A 13959-nucleotide genomic window follows, 5' to 3' on the forward strand; every position below is an offset into this window, starting at 1 on the left:
ATTCATATTTTAATGATTTTTAACATTTTATAAATGTATATTAGGGAGAAAATGGGTTGCTGAAAAATACAAATTCCATTATTATGGAAAGCTCTTCAGACGTGCACACACACTGCAGTGATTTGGGGTGCATAATGCTTAAATCCACATGATGGCAGTATGCATCTGTATAATGCTCTTTCCTCTGCTATTTGCCATCTTGGTTTCTTTTATATGAACACACTGCAATTTACAATTGAAATGAAAAAAAGTTCTACTTAATTTGAAATAACAGAAATGAGAGAAACACTATTCTACACAATGGATGAAAATGATTATGCAAGATGAAGGCAGTTTTAATTCTTTTTCGGAACTATATACAACATTATTTTTGCTATGCAGTTGTAAACTCAATTTTACACTTACTTGGGAATCTTGTAATAGTTTTATTATATTGTTAGACCATTTGAACAACTGAGAAGGTGTGGAGCGCACACAGTTGGAGTAAAGGCAGGTGGCGATAGAGTGCTACTACCATTAACTACAGAAGAAGAGGATCGGCGCTAGATTAGCTAGCAAGCTAGCATCTACAAAGTGCACGGTTAGACAGTCGTGAGGATCAAACATGCTTCTTAGGACGGTAAAGCCGTGGTTGCTTCGTTGCAGGAGTGTGTCTCCGGCTTACACGAGGTCTTACTACGCCGACCAAGTAGCTCGACTCGGCTCACTGCCGGATAAACAGTCCTCTGAATACCAGGTAGGTTAACCTGCGGCTAACGTCTGCTAGCACAACTATTACGTCACAACTGTACTCACTGCTAATGTCAAAGTTAGCTGTTAGCTACACAGTTGACAGGCTGACGTAAAGACGCGCTATAATGGGGCTGATGTTGACCGGGATTATAACCTTTTTTTGTTTTTAAACCACTGGATTTTAGTTTTATCTTATTAACTCACGTTAGCGGTCAAAACCTTGCGCTTTTGCTGTGCTCGGTCAAGGTGTTAGCGTCATCACACTAGCTAACCACTGCGTTCAATCTGGTTCACTAGATGGATAACACACGTTTAACTACACCCGTCATCAAATAGGTCCACGTATCTCTGGATTAATATAGTAACATTAGCCCTCACGTTGGTTATGTTGTCCACAAAGTGGATCTGCGGGGGGGGGGGGGATTGTTAAATTATGCCCTGGCATGTTGTGCCTGTCACACAATCATCATTTTGATAAGTTGATGCTTCCAACGACAGGGACTCTGGCTTTGAGTAAATCAGGTACATGAGGTACATTTTGCTAAAGTTATCCAGACTTGACAGAGGGGTGTACATGGCAGAAGTAATACTAACGTTAAGTGCAAACATGATAAAAGTCTATCATGGAATTGTTTCCCCAACCATTATAACAGCCCCCCGCTGAAAATATGTATATCATTTTTTTGAAATGATAATTTTTTGTTTTGTTATTTTTCCACGCACTGACATGAATGGCTCCCGAACATGTGTGTGTGACCTCGTAGTGGCGGGGCACAGAGCTTATTCTATATTTTATTGCTGTTAAAGGTCTGAAAAGAAGTTTAATCCCAAGAAGCATTCATGTAGCGGTTGTACCACAGCTCCACATTCATAACCACGAATCAATTCTTCCTCACCAATGCAGCACCAAATAATTACACTGGATGGAGCTGCAGTCACACCTTTTATTATTACAGCTTAGTGAAAGACTTAAAACGCAACAAAGGTAAACAAGTCTAAGTGAAGTTCACAACCCCAAATTACAGCAACGCTGAAAGCCTATGGATTTTTCCCTTCATCCTGACCAATACATCTGGATGAGTGATAGGTTTGTTAACTGCTTTATTCCAAATAGAAGTTGCAGCATACAACCGTAACTCTTATCACTTCCTTAAAGTCATGCCATGTCTGCCACAAATTGTATTTGTAGAAATCATTTAGCATGGCTTCTTGTTCTTCTGCGTTTGTATCCTTATGGTTGGAATGCACTTATTGAAAGTCGCTTTGGATAAAAGCGTCCGCTAAATGACATGTGATGTAATGGCAAGCTTTCTACTTGTGTTTCAGGAGAACTATGAGCGAATGCAGGTTATTGTTGATGAACTGAAAAGCCGGACAGAGAAGGTCAAATTGGGTAGGTGTGACCACGTTACGCAGCACATGCTACACTGTGCATCAATTCACCCCTTTGTGTTTTCATTCCAACTGCTCAGATTTGGTCTTTTAAGTTCAGACCATCTGATGACAGTTTTGAAAAAAAAAATAACTTCCCTGTATCTGTTTTAATAAAATTAATTTAAATGAATTATTTAAATCAGTAGTTCACAACCTTTTTTTTGTTTTTAGTACCCCGTAAGAAATATTTCTTTCAGCCAATTTCGCCCTAAGCAGTGCAAAGAATTTTTGGTTGGAAAAAAACACAGCGCTGTGCCATCAGTGTCTGATTCCTTAAACTGTTCACACTGAAACAACACAAAGCTTGCACCTCGTGGACGTGTTTACTGCAGCAGTGCTGCTTCAACCAATGCCAATTTTAAATCTATTTATTTATAAAATATCTTGCATACCCCCTGGAGTGCCTTCACATACCCACATTTGAGAACCACTGATTTAGATAATATATTCTCTTTTTAACTTTTTTTGTTTAATCCTTGTTATTGTATGTACTGTGTAAAGAGTTCTTGTAAGATTCTGTTAATTTTTAATCAATCCAGGTGGGGGAGAGAAAGCCAGAAGACTTCACACCTCTCGTGGCAAACTGCTTCCCAGAGAGCGAATAGACCGACTGCTGGATCCGGGGTACGGTATCTTTGGTTACAAACTCACTGTCCACTGGCGGCCAACAGAAACAAAAGATGTGTAGTGCTCTGGTTGGGTTCATTACACAAACAAGGCGGAGGGGTTTCTAATGTCTGGGGCTGTGCACACACTTCCTTGTACATAGCGAACAAGGAAAGGACGATCGCTGTGTGTCATCTCACATCACCCACCAGCAGATCAGATGTCAAAACATCAGACATCTAAAGTATAAAATGAGTCATTTTAAATTGCAAACATGCATAATATGTTGTTTTTTTCATATGGTTTCTTGCAGGAGTCCTTTCTTAGAGTTCTCTCAGTTTGCAGCATATGAATTGTACGGAAAAGAGGAAGTCCCAGCAGGCGGCATCCTCACTGGGATCGGACGGGTTTCAGGGTAAGCAGAAGAAATCAACTGATTTTTTTTCTCTTAAAAGACAGCAGAGCAAAATTGTATTTCAAGCAGTGTCTATGCCTCTACAAATTCATATTAAAAACCTTTTACTAGGTGCAGATTAAAATGTTTGATAATTATACTATTTTTTTTTAATTCAGTATTTTGACTTTCAATAAGCTTTCTGGGATAATTTTTACCCTCTAGCGCTCCATGTGGACTGCAATGAATTCAGTTTCCTTTGCCTCTCACAGGGTGGAATGTGTTATTGTTGCAAACGATGCTACTGTAAAAGGAGGCACATACTTCCCAGTTACAGTGAAGAAACACCTTCGTGCACAAGAAATAGCCCAGCAGAACCACCTGCCGTGCATTTACTTAGGTGAGTTGTGGGATCCATCCAATCGGTTGCGTAATAAATACTGTGTGGCGGTGATGTAGTCGTACCCCAATAACCAATAACCCCGGAGTTCTCCACATGTTTGATGTTCCTGACTCCCTCAGTGGACTCAGGAGGGGCCAATCTCCCCAGACAGGCCGAAGTCTTCCCAGACAGAGATCACTTTGGACGTATTTTCTACAACCAGGCCAGGCTGTCTTCAGAGGGAATAGCACAGGTAGGATGGCTGATTACTGTATTGATGCTGATCATGTGACACACTTAACGTGACCCTCCGGTCACTCACACCGGTAAGCCTGTGGTTGTTGTTGCTTTGATGCTGCAATAATTCACAGTTCGGTTCCAAGAAGCAGACAAGGTTGTCTTGAAAAATATCCGAAACAACTGTGGTATATATTCTGTATTTAAATACACTGCACTGCTGTAGGTTACTCATCTTTTCATTATCAGCTTGTTATTGACTACTGAAGAAGAAGCATCCTCCTTTTTAAAAACCCAAAGAACTAGAAGTCAATTTATGTGAGTGGTGATAAATGCGATGGGTGCTGTAGAGGAGTCGGGTCTAGCACTCGCATCTCTCCAGCAGACCCCGAGGTTATGAGCAGCTTGATATGTTCCCACTTCAATAAACTGAATGCCCAATTATGCTTAATAGTATTATCTCTTCTAATGATTAACACGATGTATTATTCAAGGCTTCTCCCCTTTGTGTCACCCTAGCTATATCTAGTGTTACTGAAGCATTTACCTCTAGCTTGCTGCATTACCAATGTTCGAGTTCAATTGCAAGTGCCCATTAAATTGTTCTTTGCGTTCACATTCACAACAGTTGTCCTTGAGCTGCTATTTCACGGTCATAGAAATCGTCAGTCATTGACTTCAAAGCACCGCGTTCTTGTCTTTTCAACCTTGGATGTCCATTGTTAACATTGGGCTCTTTGCTTGACATGTTCAGATTGCTGTGGTGATGGGCTCCTGCACTGCAGGAGGAGCGTATGTACCTGCCATGGCAGACGAAAGCATCATTGTTCGCAAGCAAGGAACCATTTTCCTGGGTGGACCTCCGCTGGTGGGTTGTGTTTCTATTTTTGAAGTGATGACAAGATTAGGATGAAAGTTGGATCCTGTCAGTGGTTCATAGACCATACTTGGCTTTTTTACAAACATCATACAATAGCTTACTAATTCACATGTGTCAAACTCACGGCCCGCTGGGCGTCCAGTGTGGCACTCTGGCGGTGGATGACTTTGCTATGGTGAGAATTACAGAAAGGTCCCCTCGCATCATATCGATCAAAGTGGGCAGTATCTGGCCAAACCTGAAATGAGTTTGACACCGCTGTACTAATGCAATGTACTTTCATTCACGCTGACCAGGTTGGAGACCTTTTAGGTGTGTGTGTGTGTGTGAGTGCTTTGCGTTTGTTTGAGGGTCTCTGCGCTTTTGTCCTTTATAGGTCAAAGCTGCTACTGGGGAAGAGGTTTCTGCAGAGGACCTGGGTGGTGCTGATCTTCACTGCAAGTATGAAATAAATATAATTAACATAATGAATAGTGAAGCTGTTGTCCAAATGTGATTTACTACAGTTGGAAGTTTTTCTACTCTTCCTATAATGTAATATTAGGCACAATAACATGTGTATATATATATATATATATATATAATGTCTCAGATAGTGATCTGGTATTGTATGAATGCACTGAATTAAAGCTGCAGGCCAATTATTTGGCAATATCCATATTGTCATTTATAAATGGTCAATGTACCTTTTTATGTAATGTCACTGCAATGATTGAATTGTGAGATAGATTTTTAGATCAGTAAACGTATTCCAAATTAATATTGACTCATAAATACTTCCTGTTGGAACTGCCTTATACACTTAATGATAAGGCTGAATGATACTGTATAATACATTTGTATTAGTTTATAGTTTTTACCAGCCAAACCATAATCTGCAATATAGCCCAACTATATAACTAATATTGTCAAATAAATTTAGTGAAGTCAAAAAGTGTTTCCGTCTGCGATAGTGAGATAGAAGTATAAAGTGTCATGTTGTGAAGACATCGAGGGGTTCTCACTTATCAGTCGGCTCAGCAGAATCCTGACTTGGCCACGTCGAAGGTACTGAAATGAAGCCTGGGTGATGTAGCACAAACATGCTCTTCACTGTGCAGAGATCTCCTGCCTCGTGTTTTTATAATCTAATAAAACTGGAAGAACCAGGGCCAGGTTAGAGATGTAAAATGCGTTTTTTTTTTATTTTATTTTTTTTACATCACCAGTGATTTAGGAGCTGTAATGATGTCACAATGATACATTTGTTGCTTGTGTTACAGAAAATCAGGTGTGACGGACCACTATGCTTTGGATGATAACCATGCAATCCATTTGGCTAGAAAGGCGGTGAGAAGACTCAACTACAAGAAAAACATCGAGGTCAGTCCAATGATAAAGATCAATAACAATCACCACGACTGTGGCTCAGTGGTGGAGCGAGGTCGTCCTCCAATTAGGAATGGCGGCTCTGCAAGACACTTGAGCCCATAACAAGTTAACCCTTGAATGGTTAAGAATGATCAGCGTATGAATGGGTGAAGGATGATATGTTTAAGTGCTTTAAGTGGTCTGAAATCTCACAAAAGAGAACCATTCAAGCACAATCCATTTTCCAGTGACCTTAAGTGGATTCTGTTCTTCAGGTCACTATAGAACCCACCGAAGCCCCTCTCTTCCCTGCAGATGAACTCTACGGGATCGTTGGAGATAACCTGAAACGCAACTTTGATGTCAGAGAGGTATTTGTCTGGCTTTTTTCTACATTGTCTCTGCTCGCCCTTCCCTTATATTATAATGCTAAATTGTCAAAAGCATCTCTGCTAAAATCGGCTTGGTGATGGCTAATGTTAGTCAACGTCCGCCGTTGTACTGAAGCCTTTTGAACAACTCGCACAGTCAAACTTGTGTAGATATTCTGTTGATTACCATGTTTCAAATACATTTATGGTAGTGTTACCGCCACAAAACAAGATTTGATTGAAAACATATAGACCGTTCTGCTGTTAGGATTAATGAAAAACATATTTTAAATCACAGGACCAGAATGCACCTCGACCACTACAGTGCGTAGCTGAGTGAACAATCTTTGTTTTCTCTTTGTCCAGCTGGGCCGGCCTCATGCTCTCGTTCGGTTTAAAGACCGTGTCTTTTGATTCCTGATGTGGAGCAGGAAGTAGTGCTAACTGGAGGGATGTCACACGGTTTTAGAACAGCAAACAGGATCAAGTGGATGCTCCCACGTTTTTCAAAGTTTCTAGGCTTTTTGACAAAACGCTTCCATCACACGACTTGCATTAGTTACTTTAGATGGACCGTAATGTACTTATCGTCTTTACCACTGTGCCCTGTCCCTTTCATCGCAGGTCATAGCCAGGATTGTAGATGGCAGTAAATTTGATGAGTTTAAGGCTTTCTACGGAAACACGCTTGTTACAGGTTTGTGAACTAATATTCCTTTTTCCTTTTGTAAAAAAAAATGACATGACATTTACCAACCCTGAAATTGGCCTCGCATCGCCCTTCTGTCTCAGGATTCTCAAGAATATTTGGTTACCCCGTCGGAATCATCGGCAACAACGGCGTCTTGTTCTCGGAGTCGGCGAAAAAGGTAAATGTCATTTTGTTCCCGAGAACGACTCGGAGCGGTGCGAGCCAGGTATTCTCTAAAGAATACCTCTGCGGTGTCATTAGTCATGCGATGAAACGGCCGGTAACAGCGGATGGATGGAGGAGTGAGCGCGGTGCCAGCGCTGCGTTGCTGTTATAGTCACTGACTCCAAGTTTAGACTGAAGCAAACAGGCTGCAGACGTCTCCCTCTCGGCCTGGTGCCCTTTCTCGGGGCTACTCTGACGGGTGGCTTTGTAATAACAGCATTTACAAAGCATGGACAAGAGACGGTCATCATTTTCATTCGATATAACGCAGTGAATTAACGAGCCGGTCTGCCGTGCACAGCTGAACTTTCCACAGGGGGAGACGAGGAGCTGCATTACAGACTAATACGTTTTTCAAACCCGTTTGGAATTTGATTAGGCGCCTGACCTGAAACAAATAAATGAAGGTTTCTTTGATTATTTTTGTTGTTGGGAGTTTTAAGTGTGACAAAATGAGCATCGACGATCTCATCAGTGTGTCGGCCCGCCGAATGGGAGGAACACAGATGTGGTGCAGGACACAAATCAATACAGCGCCTGCATCTCGAGGCGCTGATGCCTGAGGCTTCTGTTATGCTAACCGATGAATTGCCAAAAAACAAAATAAAAAGTCCTCCCCTCCCTAGTTGTTAGTGAAGATTTGTGTTGTCGGCCATGCGGTCCGGAGCAAATCCACCGAACTCATCACTGAGGGATGAGTTCTTGTGAGCGTTTGTTGATCCAGGTGTGATCCAGACAGCCCCACTACACCTGTATAGTAGTCCTGGGGTCTGTTTCAAGAAGCTGAGGGAAACTCTGGGTTGTCTGTTTCAGAAAGGGAGGTAATTAAAGCTCAGGGTCAGTCGTTATGGTAACTGAGCCTGTGAACCTAACCTGGTTGGGAGCAGGTTTTCTTCAATAAACCTTGAGTTTCTTTCATAGGCTCCTCCCTCTGACAGCAGCCAGCCAATGACGCGCTTTCATTTCCTCATTCATTCCTTCATACTCTGAATCAGGCGGATTTTGGCGCAGTTTCCACATATGAACAAAATAAGAACCTGTTACATTAAAGCCTGGAACGTGTCCTTTTCTGGACGATCCTTGTTGATGAAGAAGCGGTTTTTACTTCACAGGGTGTTACACGTCGAGAGAGAATATTGATCCCCCACTTAGATATATTGTCATTTCCAGATAACTACTTGTTTGAACGGTATCAGGTTTTTTTCACAGTCCATTAAATATGTACAAAACCTCACCCGTCCTCGTATAACGCCACCCATTGTGAACATGCTCTCACATCAGGGCACATTCTTTGTATAGTATTTCGTTTTTTTGCAAACAGCAGTTTCCTTTACATCGGTGATGTGGAGAATATTGGTAAAGCTACTGTTTGTGGAGCCGTGTGAAACACCTTTTAAACGTGTTTCTTCCCTGGACACAAAGCAGTGAGAGCCTTTAAAGAGGAGTTCCACAGGATGCACCTGAATAAAATACATTATAGGTTCAATACCAGTCTTTACCAGAGATATTATTCTTGTGGTTAAAAATGAGCATGGTGTGTATTTCAAGCCTGTGTCTAGTGCATTCAGCGTGCAACAGAGTGTAAAAAATGTAATTTTCCCACTAGGAATTAGTAAAAAGTATGGATTATGATTAGTGTGTACATTAAATATGAACTGACATCACTATTGGAACTTACGCGTTGACCTGAGCAGCAGTTTTCTCCCACGTTTCTGTCCTTTGCTGCAGTAGCCTGTTGCTTTGTTTCTAATTACGGTTCATACTCGCCGTACACTTGCATTAATACTTCCCAGCTCAATAGGGGTCACGTATGCCGACCGATTGTATGTGGTCGTTGCCATGGTAACTCGTTGTATCACGTCTCCATTCATGCTGCCTTCAGTGCACGCGCTCAACTCTGAGTCAAACTACTCCGAGTTGATTGAACCAACTCTAAACAGCGTTTAGGGTTTTACTCCGAGTTTGTTGAACCTCCTACTTGAAATGGACCCCTGGTCACATGGTCATCGGCCCCGAAAAAACTAAACCCTCCCGGTTGTGGATTGTACATGTCTGTCTTGTTGTTATACCCTTTGGGATGTGTTCCTCTTGTGGAGGGAATAAACTAGACAAACTGAAAATGTGAAATCCTCTTTCAGGGGACGCACTTCATCGAATTGTGCTGCCAGCGAAACATTCCACTCATTTTCCTCCAAAACATAACAGGTCAGTGGGAATTCTTTATCTGTCTGAGGTTGGGGGCCATGTGGCTGTGTGATGGGATGTGGCGATTTTATTCTCTTTCGGTGTCACTCCCATCGCAAAGTCTGTTCGTTATGATTAAAGCCCTTTAATAAAAGAAGCATGTTAGTTTCCTCTCATGGATCCTTCATCTTTCAACGCGCCTCGACTCCATCGCTTGACACGACAAGAGTTTTTCATCTTGTGCGTCGTCATCGCAGGCTTCATGGTGGGTCGAGAGTACGAGGCAGGCGGAATAGCCAAGGACGGAGCGAAGATGGTGACCGCCGTCGCCTGCGCCAATGTTCCCAAGATCACCGTCATCATCGGCGGCTCCTACGGCGCCGGGAACTACGGCATGTGTGGCCGAGCCTACAGGTATCACCATGTTAATGGAACTATACAGCTGTAGTGTTTCAGGACTGTGAAGAGCTGGAGCTATGTCTGAATAATATGCATCATATGGCCTTGTGTTTTATTTTTCTTCTTCTCTGAATGATACCATTTGTATTTGAGCCATTTGTAGTTTTTATTATAATTCTATTTATGAATCATTCCTTATTTTGTTTACATAATGTCCCGTATTGCTTCTGTGGGACCAATTGGGCACCTTGAATTATGTGAACATTCTGGAAACACTGTGTGTGTGTGTGTGTGTGTGTGTGTGTGTGTGTGTGTGTGTGTGTGTGTGTGTGTGTGTGTGTGTGCGTGCTTTGTACACAGACTTCCATCGGTATACATTTCGATGTAATGTGTAAATAGTTCACAATCAAGCTATTGTCTGAAATAGTTTTGCCAATTTTTTTCTGTTTTACATCCATTCAAATACCTAAAAACGAACTCCAGTGGTGATCACTCTCAACACATTTGAGAGCTCAGTGTTTTTGGAAACATCTATGCTGGTGCTCACCTTTTTCAAAAAAAAAAAAAAAAAAGAGATTTAGTATTCCTGTGAAGTGGTGGTTTTCTGGCCCGGCGCCCTCATCAATCACGTCCCGGCGTAGTTGTCACCAGATTATTACTAGCGTATTAAATCTTCATTAATGCAGGTGGTGGTTTTTGCTGCGCGGAGGACGAGCAAAATGACGATTTGTGTCTTCTTCTCACAGCCCCCGATTCTTGTACATGTGGCCCAACTCCCGAATCTCTGTGATGGGCGGCGAGCAAGCCGCCACCGTCCTGGCGACCATCACCAAGGATCAGAGGGCACGAGAGGGAAAGGAGGTAACCATTCCCATTCATCATTCCGCAGCCCTACGGCTCAAATTGGCTTTTTGTGGAGTTGCTGCCAAAAAGCAAAAGCATTATGGAGACACTTTCCTTTGAGTAATGGCTCCACACGTTGGGCACTTCTACAAGGATAAAATGATATCCGTGTCAAGCGTTACGGTGATAAATTACCCTCAATAGTGCAGTCGTCAAATGGGCGGGATTTAATTGTGTCAGGTACTTTTACAGGTGTATTAAGAGCGCATTAATGTCTTCAGAATGTCCCCTCGAGTCAGGCGCTTCAATCGAGGACGTTTAAGGCGGTTTAACAATGTGTGGGGATCAATACACAAGAAAACGCATCACAAATGTTTCTTTTTGTATCCGTTTCCAATATGGTCTTATGAACAGGCAGCAGGGGGTGGCCCCTGGCAGCAAGGAGCGCACCAGGGGCAGTACGTAGCGACTCTGCATATAACTGCTAGGCAGCGACCTGTCAATCACAGTTAGCTCGCCCTGAAGTAGTCTGTTTGACTCTAAATGGCACACAATTTACAAAGAGAACACGATGTACGGATCAAGACTTGAAACCAGAAATAGTTTTTCCACCCCCCCCCCCCCCCAGTGAAAAATGTAATTTCACTGGTTCTTGGCTGAAACCAATGTCGGTTTCAACAGGACTCCAACAAATTGAGACTTAGCGATGATTGTACAACAAGTCAACACTTTGATGATTGTACTTTTGATGGTTAGAATACACAATTGTTTCCCAGTTCACAGCAGAGCAAGAGGCTGCCATGAAGAAACCAATAGTGCAGCGGTTTGAAGAGGAAGGCAGTCCATACTTCTCCAGTGCCAGGTGAGATGTTAATGTGATTATCATCTTTGCTTTTCAATTAGTCCTGTGGGCTGCTTCTATGGCGGACATGCTGCAGCACCAGCAAACAAATATTTGAAATTTTTACATATGTCTGCATTTGAAGAGTAAAGAGCCCAACTAAGATCGAAAGCTCAAATTTTCAATGGATTATGTAACTATAAAGACCATAATCAAGATTGAGACATAACAGTGATGTGACAGGGAGCCAGGACATCTAGAAACTGATGTGCTTTGCAGATGGGAGGGGCCAATTGTTGAAAATGCTTTTATTGGTTATTTGCATAGTAACACACAGTTGAAGCAATTAGGTATGTGATTTTATTCATATACTAGTATAGTAAACTGGGAGGACGGCTTCAGAAGCTAAATCGAGGCATTAGTGATATGTTTTGGGGTTCAGGTGTAATATATTGACTGCTAAGAACCCCTCAATACTTTCGTTGGGTTCTCTATAGTCTCTCATGAAACTTTAACAAATGTAATAAAGGTGGCTATGCGAGGGAGTCGTTGAGAGAGGAGCACAGCATCTGTATTAAAGGGATTCATGTGAGAGACCTGAAGTACCGGTGGAAGCCTCAGATCAGTCTGGTGTGCAGTGCTCCAATAATGTGACTTTTTTTTGACAGACTCTGGGACGATGGCATCATCGACCCCACCGACACTCGTCTGGTTTTGGGACTGAGCCTGAGCGCTGCGCTGAACGCGCCGACCCAGAAGACCCGCTTCGGGGTGTTCAGGATGTGATGCTGGCGTGAGCTCGTACAGCTGGGGACTCCAGATGTGCTTTGTACCCCAGCTAGTCTGTTTTTGTATTTTGGACTGTGAGGTGTCACCAGATTAAGAGCAGGAAGTCCCACAGCCTGGGCTCGATGCTGTGCCTTTTTGATTGTTACTGTTACACTCATTCCCCTCTTTCCCCTCTCACTCTGTCTATTCGTTTGTTTGTTTTCTATCAAGTTCTGTAAATTAAGAATTGTAGAGATAATACAAAAGTTATCAAAAGTTGCCGTCTCCTTATTCAGAACAATAACTGCAGAAAATCACCGCATAGGGGCGGCTATGTAGCTGTAAATATCTGACTACGACAGAAGCTCACTCCAAATGCCTTCAGACTCAGGATCTGATAAAATGACGTGTATGCACTTAAGCATTCTGAGCTTTGGTTTTTGCCTTTTCACATCTATTAATTGAGCAAATGTACCGTTGCATCTCGATGTATCTGTTTTGATGGCATGCTGCAGGCAGTTTGCTGAAGCTGAGACACAGAGGAAGAGTGCTTAGCTTTACCAGCTGGGCACCCTTCCCCCAGCCGACCCCCCTCCATCTTTCTCTTCAACCCAACATGCCGCACACAGTTGGTACACTCACATATTTGTATAGACCATCTGAGCTCACTTTGGCAACAAATGCCTCTTTTTTTTTCTTTTTCTTTTTCGTTCACTCCTTCAAAGGACTTGAAGCGGGCAAGGATTCAGTGCTGCTGTGGATTTTTACTGTTTTAAAGCGTCTTCCTGGAAAGCCAGCGGGTTGGATTTTTAAAAAGCAAAGCTTGCCTGGAGGCCCTCCACTGTGTCGGAGTGGAGGGCCCTTAAGACGAGAAGAAAAAATAACTCGTCCTCCACCACCGGCAGAACTGCTCTGCTGGTTTCCCCCGTCCACTAAATGCCGCTGTGCGAACATCGGCAGAAGTTGAGCTTTCACGCAAGTGGGAGAAAGCTGCCAGAATGAGGAGTTCTGTGATGAAAAGAAACCGACCCCGTACTGTGAAACGCTGAAAGGTATAATAAGAAAAAAGCTTGTGGCTTATCAAAATCTGTGTCTACACAGACTCAAACATGTACCGTACAAATTGAGAAATCCTTGTGAAACATTTAACTATTAGTCGTAAAAGCCCCCGTTTCTGAGAGCTTCACGTCTGTGCTGCGTGGAGTCCACCGGCTTGTGGCACCTGTGAACACCGGCAAAGGATCACTGGACTAAGCTCCACATTGGCTTTGCTTTGCCTCAAATGCCCCCCCAAGCTCCACACAGGTTTTCTCTTGGATTAAAGCCCGGGGATTGGGCCGCCCACGCCATAACCCTAATCCGGCCTGGAACCAAGGTGCCGCTCGCTCACTGGTGTGTTCGGGCCCGTTGTCTTTTCACTGGCATTTCCTCTCCGGCAGCATGGCGGTTTACGGCTGGCCCTCGGCTGGACTGGCGAAGCAGCATGACTGACACACAGCGTTTATCTCACCAACCTTTACCACCGCACACATCACGTGTGGCACATGTCGCAGTGGGAGCCATGAAGTAGATGAGAAGGCCCAGACGGATTCCTCCCGTGCATGTGGCCCTGGCAGCTTTGC

At 43.1% G+C, this 13959-nt stretch overlaps 1 protein-coding gene across 1 annotated transcript; it reads left to right on the plus strand.

Annotated features, from left to right (window-relative positions):
• The first annotated feature begins 495 nt into the window (after nt 1–495).
• Nucleotides 496–12613, plus strand: mccc2 (methylcrotonyl-CoA carboxylase subunit 2). The gene is made up of 17 exons (XM_037483365.2): nt 496–736; nt 2059–2125; nt 2706–2790; nt 3086–3187; nt 3439–3566; nt 3689–3801; nt 4540–4653; nt 5042–5106; nt 5928–6027; nt 6291–6386; nt 7011–7083; nt 7179–7255; nt 9441–9507; nt 9744–9900; nt 10632–10746; nt 11505–11590; nt 12238–12613. The coding sequence occupies exons 1-17, from the start codon at nt 605–607 to the stop codon at nt 12353–12355; spliced, it is 1695 nt and encodes a 564-aa protein (XP_037339262.2). The 5' UTR covers nt 496–604; the 3' UTR covers nt 12356–12613.
• Nucleotides 12614–13959: the final 1346 nt, after the last annotated feature.

The sequence above is a fragment of the Pungitius pungitius genome, chromosome 5 (assembly GCF_949316345.1).
Source record: "Pungitius pungitius chromosome 5, fPunPun2.1, whole genome shotgun sequence".
NCBI lineage: Eukaryota > Metazoa > Chordata > Actinopteri > Perciformes > Gasterosteidae > Pungitius > Pungitius pungitius.